Source organism: Miniopterus schreibersii (genome assembly GCF_964146895.1).
Source record: "Miniopterus schreibersii genome assembly, chromosome: 3".
Lineage (NCBI taxonomy): Eukaryota > Metazoa > Chordata > Mammalia > Chiroptera > Miniopteridae > Miniopterus > Miniopterus schreibersii.
The window spans coordinates 81779569-81794183 of NC_138103.1; the positions used below are offsets into that span (position 1 = coordinate 81779569).

At 43.8% G+C, this 14615-nt stretch overlaps 1 protein-coding gene across 3 annotated transcripts in view; it reads right to left on the reverse strand.

The window, feature by feature from the left end:
- SEMA5A (semaphorin 5A) overlaps positions 1 to 14615 on the reverse strand; it is a 362170-nt gene that overhangs the window by 102470 nt on the left and 245085 nt on the right. For all 3 annotated transcript variants that reach the window (XM_081133220.1, XM_081133222.1, XM_081133221.1), the window contains exons 7-8: positions 6077 to 6175; positions 4264 to 4477 (exon numbers count right to left, since the gene is read on the reverse strand). In XM_081133220.1, coding sequence (XP_080989346.1) covers positions 4264 to 4477; positions 6077 to 6175 — 313 coding nt within the window. The remainder of the gene's footprint in view (positions 1 to 4263; positions 4478 to 6076; positions 6176 to 14615) is intronic.

Consider the following 14615-nt stretch of genomic DNA (forward strand, 5'->3'; position numbering starts at 1 on the left):
AAATAATAGTTGAAAATTGAAGGGGGCAAAAGGAAGATTTTTAAAAATATTTAGACCTGACTCGGTTTCAAACACGCAAATTTTATTTTTTTAAATTTTGGATTACAACTAGTACAAAATGTTCCCTTTATTAAACACCATCATTCATATTTTTTAAAAATATATCTTTCTTGATTTCAGAGAGAGAGAGAGAGATAGAAACATCAATGATGAGAGTCACTGATTGGCTGCCTCCTGCACACCCCCTCCTGGGAATGGAGCCTGCAACCTGAGCATGTGCCCTGACGCGGAATCGAACCACAATCTCCTGGATCCCAGGTCAATGCTCAACCACTGAGCCACGCCGGCCAGGCCCATCATTCATATTTCTGCTTCTTGTGAAGTGTGATCATCTCCTGCTCTCTGAATAAATATTCATAAAGCCTCAGGTGTGTTTCAGGCACTACGTGAGATGCTGAGCACACAAATATGGCTCACACATAATCCCTGCCCTCAAGGAAATCCACGAGCTTGTGAGGAAGAGAAAGAACTACTCATCTATTAACTCCTATATTCAAAAAATATGTATTGGGTGCTCACTATGTGCCCAGCACTGCTGAAAGCATGTGGGATATATTAGTGGACAAAGCAGATGAACCCAGCCACTGGGGATCTTTCATTCTAATGGAGATAAAGAGACAATGTAATAAAGAGGATAACAGCTAAGGATCAACCCTGAACATGGTAAGAGGGATCAAGAGTGTCAGGTGGGGGAGGGTGTGATTTCAAATAAGGTGAGGTCCCATTGAGAAGTGGCAGGAGCCAAAGCAGCTGGCCAGGTGGATTATGTGGGAGAAGGACCTTTCCAGAAAGAACAGGCCTGGGCAACTACAGCCCACAGCCCAAATCCCACCCACTGGCTACACATAAAGTGTTGTGAGCACAGAGCCCTGCCTGCATGGGTACATTGGTGGTGGCTACTTTCATGCTCCAATCGCAGAATTGAAAAGCTGCAACGGAGACCATATGAACTGCAAAGCCTAAGCCACTTCCCCTCTAGTCCTCTCTAGAAAAAGTTTGCTGGTCCCTGGAGAGAGGGAAGAGCCAGTGGCCTATGCAACATTTAAGAGGCTGGAGCAGAGTGAGCAAGGGGTCTGCAGTAAGGACACGGAGGTGATGGGAAGCTGGCAGGCAAGGCTGTGGCTTTAAACCCAGGCCGAGCACAGTCCCTAACCACAGGGGTGGGGGTTGCACAACCTATGAGAAGAAATGCAAATGAGGGGGTAAGGGGAGATAGGGCCAGGAGAGATGAGTCCCAGGGCAGGCGTACAGGGCCCAGGAGCACCATGGAAGGGATCAGGCAGCTTCTTCTCCCAGAAGAGGGGAGGCATTACGGGAGGTCCAAGGCTGAGACTGGCATGACCTGGAGAACAGTGTGGGAGGACCACCCTGGGCGGTAAGTGGAGAATAGGTCTGAGAGGGCCTAGTGCAGAACTTCAGAAGAGAATTGAGGAGACCTTAAACACACAGAAGGGCAGGGGGAACGAAGGAGGCCTCACCGGTCCACCGCATGAAGCCTGCTTCCTGCTCCCCACTAAGCTCTATTCAGAGCAAAGAAATCCAACTCTCTGCTCTCCATTCGCTGGCTCAAGGGCATTGATTCTCAATCAGTTGAAAACTCAGGAGGATATAAGAGCATCATTTACTGGGGCCCTAAAATCAATATGGAAAACGGGAGCCTTCCTGGACATGGCAGAACTAAGGGTGTTTGTTTCAGCCTGTTTGGGTTTCTTTATATGTTCTTGTCTCATTTAAGAAAGAAGAAATCTGAGCATTTTTATAAAAAGAGAGTGATCATCATTAGAGTGTCAGAAATTTAAGGCCATGACCAAAAAGAAGGGATAATGGATAACGCAACAATCTATTGAAAGAAAATTACTCCAGAACTCGGCAGAAGGAACTGAGACCAAGTGTCTGGTCAAAGAACAGACGGGGTACAATGTGTGGATTCCAGTTAGGTCGGTGATAATAGATGGCTCTGTACCCAGGCTCGGGGGAAGACAGAGCAGAGCTAAGCGGGGCACAGAAGCCAGAATCTGTCCTGGATAGAGGACTGATAGGAGCAGACACCAGGGCGAGCCAACCAGGAGTAGAACTGGTATCTCAGGGTTCAGTGGAAGAAGGAACGGCCCCAGCAAAAACCAGGAGAGGGAACAAACAGCCAGCATGCAAGAACTGGGAACCCTCAGTCAGGCTCTCTGCTCGCTGCCCTAGGAGTCAGGGCCTCCCTTGTGTGGCCAGGGGAGCGGTGGGGAGTGTTGCTCTGTGAGGAAAGCAGGGACACTATGAGCTGAGAATCTAAAACTTCCTGTGTTCAACAAATTATGATGGCATGCCTCCCTTCACTGGGGTGAGCTCTCCAGGGACTTGTTCTACCACCTGACAAATGGAAAAGATGCCATCCAGAGGTTTAGGAGAATCTGACCATCTGATCAGCCCGTGGGTATCAATCATGTGTAAAGAAACAGCCAGCATTTATAACTCTTGCTATGACCTAAATTATTTTTCCAGGATATTCTTAAGGGTTTCACTTTAGGGAAAAGAAAGAGACTCTGCTCCTAATTACTTTTTACTTTGCTTTCAGCAAACTCTAATTGCAATGCCTTTGGGTGGGGAGTTTTGAGTTTTAACTGGAAACATTGCTTGACTAGTACAAATCAACAAATAAATAGGAAGAATCTCTGAGCTGTAGGAGATGAAAGCTTTAGGGATCAAAGCAGACCTTCCAAAGAGAGTGGATGGGTTCAGATGAAGCCAGTTCAACAGAAATAATGCCAATGGAGAGAATCCAGTTACTCCTTGGTTTGGAAAATCAATCCATACCACCCTTTGAAAGCATACAGTTGTTCAACTTCCTAGAGAAATCTGATGAAAACATTTTCTTTTCTACAAGGGAGTCTTCAAAAGGCAAATTGTAATGGTTGGTTTGATTATATTATTTGACCAAATACTGTGCTGTGTGTATATATACACATATACGTAAATATTCATAAGCAATAGGTCTAAACCAGTGGTTCTCAATCAAAAGTAACTTTTGGAAATTTTTGTTGTCACAACCAGGGGGTGAGAGGTATTGGATCCAGTGAGTATAAGTCAGGGATGCTGCTAACCAACCTAGGATATTCAGGACAACTCCTCCCCCACCCAAAAGAATTATATGGCCCAAAGCATTGATAGTGCTGATGTTGAGAAACTGCTATATAAAATTAGCTTGTACTTGGCAAACAGCCAGTAAATTTTTGTAGAACTTGAAAGCTCAAAATAGCAAATATGATAATGGCAATTTGAAGATTTCATCTTAGTGCCAACACTCAAATTCATGAGGGAATGGATTACATATGGTACAGATATCTATCCACAGCACTGTGTGTGAGTGTGTATGTCCACAGTCACACATGAACATACACATATACAAAGGGCTGAATTTTGGCTGCCATATCTCAGGACCTGGTACAGAGCCACTTCAATAGTGAACAGGTGACCAAGTTCTAGCCCAAGACTGAAGGGAAGTCTTCTGGGGGTTTATGATTTCTTTTAAAAAGAAAAAAAGATACAAGGAATGTGGTTTTTCCTTCCACTAGATACTGTCACATCTGGATGCAGGACCAGAAGTTGCAGCAGTGAATTAGCATCCATGAGCAAAGCCTGCCTGAGGACCAACCTGACCGGACAGGCTATGGACGCCAGAGAGACCAGTGACAGGACCAGGGTCCTTATTAACTTCTGAACCACTGATATAAGCAACTGCAAAGACATCTACCCCAACCATCTAGTTATATAACTTGATAGCCTTCTTTTTAAATTGGACAAGCTATTTGGAGCTACCAGTAGCCACACACATTCTTTTACATAGATATTATATATTATAAATCTCTTTTTAGATATGTAATAAAGACATTAAGAAAAAATGCACGAGTCTACATCTATCTTTGACACAATATCACATTTTCCAAATGACAAACAATAATATTAAAAACCAGCATAAGTTTGATGAATATCCAATTCTCATGGTCTACACTGTTGGGTATATCACTCATCTTTCTATCACCAAAGAGCCATATGATACCCTTTTACACAGAAGTACCAAACACATTACATTTTGATTTCTCTAGAAAAAGAAGAATTTGCTTTTCTTTAGAAAATGTGACAGTTTGGTTCTGAGCACCATGTAACCAGGCATCGCAGACACAGGAGATGGGAAATGGGAGAGACTGCAGGACTTACCATTGAGCCACTTGGAATTGTACTGGGCTGTGCGGAGAGGAGGGAGGACGCCCAGACTTCGGTAAATGGCAGGATCGCGTCCCGGGAAATCCATGGCCGTCGCAGCGTACAGCTCCCCGCTGGCTGTCAGGAGAGCCGTGGAATTGTGCTGGGGGCTGTAGGGACAGCGGGCCATGCCGCTGATCTGATCATGGATCTCGGTCAGGTTACTCAACTGTGGGTGAGGACAGGAGAGAGAAACCAATTATCCCCTGGACAAGCCCTTTAATAGCGTTAATGCCTGAACTGCTAATGAAGCGTGGGCAACAAGCTTTCTGGGGCTTGTGACAAGACACAGCCAACTTTCACACTCTGTCTCCGAGGAAACTGTGTGCTGCAGTCATGGTTAAAGGGCCAAGGAATCGATCTCTCTCTTCATCCCACTAGAGTCACAGAAGCTCGTGCCAGGGAGTCCTCATAAAACCTGGAGATTATCGTATACGGCTCCTATCCCTAATGCATGGGGCACTGCTGATCCCTCTGCTTGAATAAAGGCCGATTTCAATACTTACAGAAATATAAACCACAATAAAGAACTATGTACAATTTTATCAATATAAGTGATATTTTACCAACATAAGCTTATTATGAAGAGTCCAAAACTGTGCTCATAGGTGAGGACGTGTGAATATTTATAGCAACATGTGGCCCAAATTTCCAAAACTTTATTCAGATTTTAAAGAGATGACTCCAGCTCTTGCTGTCATCTGGTGGGAATCCAGCCTGTCGATCACTGAATGAGAAAAGCTCTTTGGGTGGTGAGGGAGTTTTGGGTCCATTTGTCCCTTCCCTCTCTCCTGAGAGGCAAGAGAGCAGAGGGGAGGGGGACACCCCGGGCCACTGCCTGCTCTACAGGTAGACTTGTAGCCCCGTTAAGTTACTCAAAGTCTTTATGCCTCAGTCTCTTCTTTTATAAAATGGGGACCCAAAGGATAACCACTGCATGGGGCAGATGTGACGATTAAATGATTAAGCCGACATAGGGCTCTTAGAACAGGGCATGGCATCTGGAGATCTCAACAAGCATCACTTCTAATTACCATCATCCTGCCTTTATTTCCAGTAACTGAATGTTAATTCAAAAATAATGCAACGAAAAGCTGACGATAAATTCTGGTTTTGAGAGAAGTTGTGCAACCAGGAAATTAACCTGATGACAGTTCTCCATTATATTCCCTGAGGAAGATCAAATGAACAGCCCACTTTGGGAAGATGACAGGTGTGCTCCAAAACCCTGCTGCTCTCCTGGCTTAAGACGCGGGTGCTGAAAACCCTGCCGGGAACGACAGCTTGAGAGAAACCAAGAGGATGGGTTCTAACTCCTTGGCCTAGAATTCCAGCTGTTTGTGTCCTTGCTTTAATGCTTTGTCATGCTTCATATCCAATGTGCAATATCTCTGTTCATGGGGATTGTGGTCTAAGGCCCTTCGACAGTGTCTCTGGAGTAAAGCAGGTAAGAAGAAAGAACATGCTTACGATTAATGTTTAGAGTCACTGGTGGGGAAAAAGTTGGCAGAAAGAGTTTTGAAACCTATTTCAATTTAATTATATAAGCTATGTTATTTCCAGTTCTTTATATAATTGAGAGCGGTGAGTAGGAATGAATCGATACATCAAATATTTATTCAATTTGACGAAAGGTGTTTCTTTTTAATTAAAGAGCAACTCGTTGGAGAACAGAAATACAAAAAAACACAAAAAACCACCTGCGTTTTAATAAAAGGTTTGGATTTTCCTGGTATTGGTTTAGTCAACTCTCAACAGGGAGCCGTACCGTGCGGTTGGTGCAGACGGGGGTGAAAGCGTTGGTCCCGCAGGTAAATAACCGGTCACCGCCCACCAAAAGCACCCGGATGTAGTTTTGGCACTCATCCTAAAAAAAATTGAAAAATAAATAAAATAACAAGAAATACATTAACAAGGCCTTAGCACAAAGGGAATAGTGACTCTAAATACAATCTGTCTGGCTAACAAAGGGCATGTTAACTGACCACTAAAAAAACAACAACACACAAACTCTTGGATATTGAGCAAAAAATAACAAAGCTATTAAATAATCTGACTATCTGCATGTTTGTCCAACAGAGGATACTACGTTCAATTAAAATCTCGAAGCCGGTGCCTTCTGCTTATGAATATGGTTTCATTTGAATTATATCTGATATCAATACAAACCCTAAATTGCCTTTGACATGTATTAGGAAAGTAAATAAAAGGAACATATTCAATGCTGCTCATAAAAGAGTATCTTGGAAAACTTCCCCAGGACCTTGAAAAACATTGTGAACGGTTCTCCTGAGGCAAAGGTTTCACATGTGAAACTCTATATACAAATTGGAACGAGTTTTATATTCAGTTCTCTAACTGCGTTATACACATAGCAAGACTCTATTAACATTTGTGATTCTTTGATGGGCAAGTAAAAATATAACTAACAAAGAAAGGATGTCTAAAACATATGAGAAAAAAAGCCAATGCTGGGGAATCACCCAGAGCTGAATATTTCTTACAATTGCATGGCCATAGGAGTGCATGGGTTATGAGAAAGCATTTACTGATCCAATACTCTTTGGTGGGCACTGTGCTGAAGGTCACAATCTAGGCTCTTAACAGAAAAATTAAAATATAGGGCCATAACAATTACTTTAGAGTTATCCACAGAAGAACAGCATGTTACTAACTCCAGAGGGGAGGGGAAGGAAAGAGATATAGGAAGGCTTCCCAGAGGAGGTGGCACCTTACATAAATTCCAAAGGAAGAGCAGAATTTACTGAAGCTTCCTGGAGGAGGTACTATCTGACATATGCAGGATTTTACTGAGCAAAGGAGAGAAAAGACACTCCAGGCAGGGAAACAGACTGTGCCAAGGCACGCTGGCTAGAGAAATCATGGTGCTTTCATTTTGTACAGAGGAGGTGACACAAGCTGGGGACCCAGACACAAGCCAGCTGTGCCAGGTGGAGACATCTGCACTTTATTCTGATTGTGAAGGGACCCATTACGTGTTGCTATTGCTTGAAGTTCTGACCTGATCTGATACATGTGATTATAAGACCCCTGGGGAATCAATATGGAAGTTAAACTGGAGGTAGGGAGACTACAATTTGGAGACAGGTAAGGAAACCACTTCCATAATTCAGTCCCTCTGCATCCTGAGCCTGAACCACGTGGGAGGTGTGAAAAGGCAAAGCCAGGATCCAGCCGATCAACAGGATGTGGGCCCTGACCAACCAGTTGGACCCAGAAGATGACATAATGACTTGAATCACACATTGTCTGGAGTCGGAAGATCTGGACTTAATGGGACAGCAAAGCTCCTTCATCCAGATGTAACCCCAGTCTCCAGGAAATGATTCGTCTCCACTCCGCCGGCCGGGTGGGCTGGCTGTGCAGATGAAAAGAGCTGGGCTATGTGAATTTGCTTTCTAAATGTAAAGTGAAACATCAAGAGTAGCTAGGTCTCCTAATACTAGTATTAGCAATAAAAGTAACACGTTATCACTAGGTGCCAGTCTGAAGACACTTTAAGTGAGGGAAGACCGCAGAATGAAAGATCTAAGGTAACTATCAGAAGAATTAAGAAAGGAAGGTAAACAGCAGACAGTAAATTGGGTAAGTGCAAAAGGTGCACTAGATGGGGAGGTGTGCTGTGTTTTGTTCTGTTCTGTTCTGTTTTGTTTTTATAGCTGGGGAGAGGGCAAAAGAGTTCTAGAGAGAAAGAACAAAACAGGACTTCAAAGAACCACATGGTCACCCTTCCTGGGCTCTGGGAGCACACAGAGAGCACAGGGCGTGGGGCAGCCACTTCAGGGAGCAGAGAGGCACAGGGTTTACAAAGACAGGATCCAGACGAGTAGGAAAACACAAAATCGAAGCTTGTATGAGGGGGAGTCCGAAAAGACACCTGGGAGAACACAGGGCCAGAGGGCTTGACGCATTAACAGACAAAACAGATACAAACACGCGGCTATAATAGAGAGCGAGACGGAGAATCACACGTGGGGAGAGGCGGGGTCCCGTTTGTTCTCTGCTGCTGCTTGTAGGAGTCTTTCAAGAATGAGTGGAGATGTTGTTTATTTTTTTGAAGCACGAAACTGACTCAGGATAGAAATGTGCTAGAGGCAGCTCCTGTTAACAGTGATCAAGGACAAGGGCAAGTTATTCGGAGCGAATCATCCAGATTGAAAGGATGAAAACTCAAAGCTGAATTCTATTGACCTGCTGCAGAGGAAGCAAGGCCTCTAATCACTTACAGGAAGGCAAACAATCAAGATAACTAAGGTGGTGTTTATCTTAATCTCCCCAAAGAAAGAAAATAGAACTTTAGGTCCTTAACATTCCCGAAGGCCCATCCCAAACAAGAGGAAGAACTGGAGAGAGAGGGTTAGGGCAGAGACCTGTGCCAGGGAGGCAGGACAACTGCGACTGGTAATTGTTTTGTTTTTTTGTTTTAAATATATCTTTATTTATTTCAGAGAGAGGAAAGGGGAGGGAGAGAGAGAGAGAGAGAAATATCAGTGATGAGAAAGTCATTGATCGGCTGCCTCCTGCACGCCCTCGACTGGGGATCAAGCCCACAACCTGGGCATGTGCCCTGACCGGGAATCGAACCCTGATCACCTAGATCCTACGTCGATGCTTAACCGCTGAGTCATGCCTGGCCAGGCTGGTAATTGTTTTTTAATCTTGGAAAAAATAAATGAAGGGGGAAACGGTATTGTTCTGGTCATCAGGATCACCAGAGAACACACTGGGCGGCTCTGCTACCTGAGGAGGGCCATGTGCCCGTGATGGGCTTCCCCCAATCCGTGAGGGTGTACAAAGAAGGTAAACGTCAGGAACCAGGACAGTCAGACACGGAGGCCTGTGCAGTCCTTTTCTAAAGGACGCAACCCTATGGAAGCCAGGCTGATTATGATAAGTGGGACCTCAGGAGGTTAATGTTCTAGATGAGTCCAATAAGCAAGATCAGAGGGAGCACGGTATCCTACAAGAGAAACCTTTGGAGGCAGGTGGCATTTTGTTTCTTCTTAACTGTCAAGAGCAGAACTCATTTGCCCAAAAGTGTGGCTCATCTCATTTCAGGGACTCCCTAGTCTTGCTGACTTAGAACTTCTCTTAGGTTGAACTTACAGACTGCCTCAACTGATTCTAGAATCATTCAGTGTGAATCCTAAATAAAGAAATACATTTAAAATAATAATTTCTTGGGGGTTACTTTGGTGTGTGTGTGTTTTTTTAAGAGGGATTGGGGCAAGTTCAAACAAAAAAGAATGTAAAAACATAGAAATGGGAGAAAGTAGAGGTGCTTAGCTTTTGAACAGAAGACACATTTAGGAATGAAAAGAGTCAAAAGTTAAGAATGAATGAAAACGGTCTGTGTGCCAGGCTTTGTAATAATTAGTCTCCTGCTGGTGGTGACCCTGAGACCCAAATTCTCCTATAGAAAACTTCCTGGTAAACCTCTTTGTAAGTCTCTGCTAAAATCTGTGGCCTTCACATGGGTTGGCTGAAGGAGAGCATGGAATCACCTGTTTTAAAATATACACAATATAGAAGCCCCTTTAGGAGATTCTGTTACCGGTTTCTTTTATGAGTCAGCTTATCTAAATGTCTTTGAATTTTTTTCCTTTATCCCATCTTCAAAATGGTTGCGGGGGATTAAATGAATTCTGTTTTCCCAAGAAGCCATAGTGCTCATTTCCATGGCCACCAGCAGCCTGCCACCACATGGCTTCTGCTGTTGATAATGAGAACCATCTATCTACATTTTGATAATACCACCTGGACATTAAAATGACCCATGTGCGCCTGTGCTCTTGCAGGCTGGTCAACCTGTCCTTGACTTCGAAGCAATTCTTATTTGAATTGAAAGCCAAGATGCATAGTTGCTGACTCACTGAGAGCTTTTCGATGAGACTGGCCAAGGCTTGCTCAGTCTCAAGGACATAAGGTCTGGCCCCAGAAGAGAAAACACATGTTTTAGAATCATCTTCTTAATGAATTAACTGGTTTTGTCTTATAGCATTTCATCATTTTCCTTTCAAACAGTTATGTTCTGCTTGAAGGAGAACTGTAATTGTGTAGAAAGATTAAACTGTAAACAAGGTAGATGCCTCAGCAACAGCCAGCCCATCACCAAACCCATCAATTTTAGGGAGGAGGGAGGAGGGCCAGGAGCCTGACAGCCTTTATGTTAATCACAATGCTCCCACTGAAAGCAGTGTGTCTGTCTCCTAATGATGCATTACCTTTGTGAGCATCCAAGGAGCAATTTAGAGTAATCGCATGTGCCTTTTAGGTTCAATGTACACCAACCAAAGTCATGATTACCAGGTAGATCTTGAAAAACCATATGTATATATACATCCGATATGATCTTGATCTTGATCAAATCGGATGTATATATATCAGTATATAAAACATATTTGTGTATTTCATATGTATAAATGTGCAAACATATTACAGAAGCACATATAAACATAGGGGTGGGAAAAAGTAGGTTTGACTTCAACCACGTCAGGAGGCAGTGGGACTAATGCCACCAAGACACTGAAATTCAGCTTTGTTTACTGATTTTCAAGACTACAAGAATGCGAAAATGATGAAGGTCAGCAATTTGAGCACTTACTAGATTGTACCTAGGTGGACTGTGCCATTGTGACATTCTTTTGAGTTAATAAAACTATTGTAATAATCATCACCTGCATGTTTTTTTCCATATGAACAACTGTAAGCCTACTTTTGCCCAGCCCTGTATATACATATAAATGGAGATATAGAAGTACATCTATAAATACATAGCCATGTATATACACATACGTATGTTAAAATTACATTGTTATATAATGCATAGAGTATTAATAAATTAAAATGTAATTTATATATTTATGTTTACATAACGTGACTATTTTCAGTGAAGTTGACTGCGTAGGAAGCTTGCTTGGAAACCTCAACAGGAAAGGAACAAAATTTGGTGTGTGGGAACTGCACAGGCTGTTAGCAGCTCACCTACAGAACCCTCAATTTTTGCAGCAGTTATATAGGATAAAGGCAGGGCTGAAGTTTGCCACAGGCATTGATTAACGCCTAGCTTTCTAAATACTGCTAGTTCAAGTGGAAATGCCAAGTTTTAACCCCCAAGTCACCAGGTTCCCAGGCAGGACGGTGTCATGTTTTTCTTTGGTCACTCAGGTGGAGGTTAACTCTTTACTTGCACAGGCTGAAAACTCAGGAACAGGACAGGGTACGGCAGGGGGAACAGTACACAAAGCCCTGGATCCTAATCAAAACTCTCCCACTAACTAGCAAAATAATTCTAGGAACTTGGTGTTGAAAGGACTGAAATGAGATCATGAACAAGAAACTTCTGAAAATTATAAAGTGCAACACATACACAAAGCAGCTCTTTCATTCCCTTAATAATCAGTTGTGTTTCCTTTGTCAAGTCCCTAAAGGTCATGGTGGGAAGGGCTTTGGCTCAGACATAATAACCCCAAACAGACAAGGGGCTCCTGTTAGGTCATAGAGAATTGACTATTATGTTTAAAATAATATTTGTGTAAAAGACATTTAAATAGTTCTCAAAGCTGATTTCTATAATGGTATTTCAAGAGGAACTAAATATAACAGAATTTATTATAAAAGGTTCTGGGATTTATAAAAACAGATTTTCCCCCCCTTTTAATACATGGAACGTTTAAGCCATTACAGCAAACCCCCTCCTTCTCCAAAGTGAGCTGAAAATTGGGTAAATAAAATAGAACACAAACCTCAGGAGGAATTATCGGCCTCAATGCCTCACTTCTCTTCTAAACAGGCCTAAATCAGAGACTTGGTGACATTCCCTTGACCCTGAGTCCCTAAATTATCACTGGAATGGACTATACATGAAACGATGTCCGTGTCAGTCCAGGAACCCCAGGGAAGCAAGGGGACACATGTCATCTTCCCTCTCCTGCTCTGCATCCCGCTGAGGAAGGCTCTCATGGGAGCGAGTGGGCGCGGGCCACACAGCCCCGCAAGGCCAGCCCTCGTCCACGCTCCACATTCCTGGCTCCGCAGTAACACCCATTGTGTGGAGCAGCACAGACCACTTTTCTTAGCGTAGGAAAAAGACTACTTCAGTCAGAATAACTGGCATTTTTCTCATTTTTGAGATGTCGCGTTTCACATTATTCTTTTTATTTTAGGGAGAAGGGACACTTTGTAATTCTGTGTCAAGTTTCATAATACTACCGCACAAAGAGAGAGATGAAACAGTTGCTTTCTCATTTCTAAATTCAAGGCTATGGAGAAAAGTCTCACTTGCACTCCCCTCAGCCCATGTGGCCTTTTAGTCAAATTGACTCAGGAATGTTTTCTGATTTGGTCCCTGGCACTGTCAGAGCACGGAAATTGGGGGTGTCTGAATTCTGAAATCAGGGGTGAGCCCGTGGGCAGGTGCGCTTCACCTCGCTGCTCCCCTCCTATGCCCAGGAGCTGGGCTCGGGGCTCGCAGCAGAAGGTTCCCGTGTCAGGTGCTCTATTAAGAAAGCAACAGAGCCCTGGCTGGATGGTTCAGCTGGTTGGAGCATCCTCCCTATACACCAAAAGGTTGCAGGTTCGATTCTCAGTCAGGCCACAAACCCAGGCTGCGGGTTCAAACCCCCTGGTCAAGGCGCATATGGGAGGCAGCTAATCAATGTTTCTCACGTCGATGTTACTCTCTCTCTTCCCCCAACCGGCCTTCCTTTCTATGAAAATCAATAAAAACATATCGTTGGGTGAGGATTTTTTTAAAAAAGCAGCCCTGGCTGGTGCGGCTCAGTTGGTCGAGCACCATCCCATGCGCTGAGAGGTGGTGGGTTCCAGTCCCAGTCCGGACACATGCCCAGGTTGTGGGTTTGATCCCTGATCTCTGGTTGGGGCGCATATGGAGGCAACCGATGGATGTTTCTCTCTCACCTCTCTCTCTCTCTTCCTCCCCCCCCACCCTTCCTCTCTCTAAAACCAATGAAAAACATATCCTAGGGTGAAGATTGAAAAAAGAGAAAGAGAAGACTGAGGTCATCAGGCAGTGCCCTGGGACCCTGGAAGGAGCCGACGTCACCTGGCAAAGGAGAGGGTGTTGGCATCAGGACCATGGGAAGGAAGGCGGATGTTTTGCATCAGTGAGTCTCGCTGGTAGAGTGAAAGCAAGCCGATTTTTCCCACCCCAGCCCCAGGTAAATCTGATTGCCCGCATTTTACTCTTGAGCACAGGTGATCTTATTTGAAGAACCTCCTGTGCTCGCACGTGAGGAGCAAAAGTACAAGTCGCCTGTCGCATCGAGACGCGCAAATGTCACAGGCAGGAGAAAGAAAGCCACCTAGAAAGCACTTTTCCAAGAGGCTTATGCATAATCTATAAAAGCTCAGTAAGTGAACTGAGGTAAATAAATTTATTATGCACTGACTTATTTTCGGGGTGCTTTAGGAGACAGTATTCTGATTCTTGCGCCTTTGTATCCCTGGTGACTTATTTCAGAGGCAGTTTCTGAGGTTAGAGATCTTTCATTGAATAGCCTTTCTTTTTCTGTATCTGCAAGTGCTCCCCAGCTATGGCTGCATTTCTTCCTCCGCCTCTTCCCTCTTCCTGGCTCTTTATTCAACTTTGGGGAGCCCGATGGCTAAGTTTGCTGAGACTTACCCCCAAGTCTGACCCTCAAAACTGTTGATTTCAAAGACAGAGAAACAGGCAATGCAACTGGGTAAAATGAAGCGCAGCACAGGTTTTTACAAACCCAGCTGGTGTGAGGATGTTTTCCCAGATGTATATTTTTTTGCCCTGCGACCACACTTGGCAAAGAGTGAGCCCTCTTCGCTGCTCTTTGTGGATCGACTTTCTTCCAGAATCTGAGGCGTGACTGATGTTGGAAAGCCCTTGCGCCAATAAAGAAAGATCACCAATACAACGAGACAGATGAGCCTAAGAGCCAATGGCAGGAGACTTCCTCAGGGTGATCCTGTATCATTTTCTCAGAAACGCAAGACTTCCTCGGAAGTAGGACTCATCACAATACTCTTCTCGGGCAGCCAACTGTGTGAAAGTACCCTGCCACAGGCATCAATGCTCAAGACACGCATTTCCAGCTGTAACTATAATCTGTTCCTTCCAGTTTCCTAGGAACTTGGGGGTTGGAAGGGGGGGAAATTTTCTTGTGGAGAAAGTGCTTATTTTAAAAACATGTTAAGATAAATTATAAAAAAATCTCAAATCACTTTTGATGCCATTATTTTAGATGTCATATAGTTATTTTCTGGAGTTAGCCATAGCAACTGGGAGAAATTAA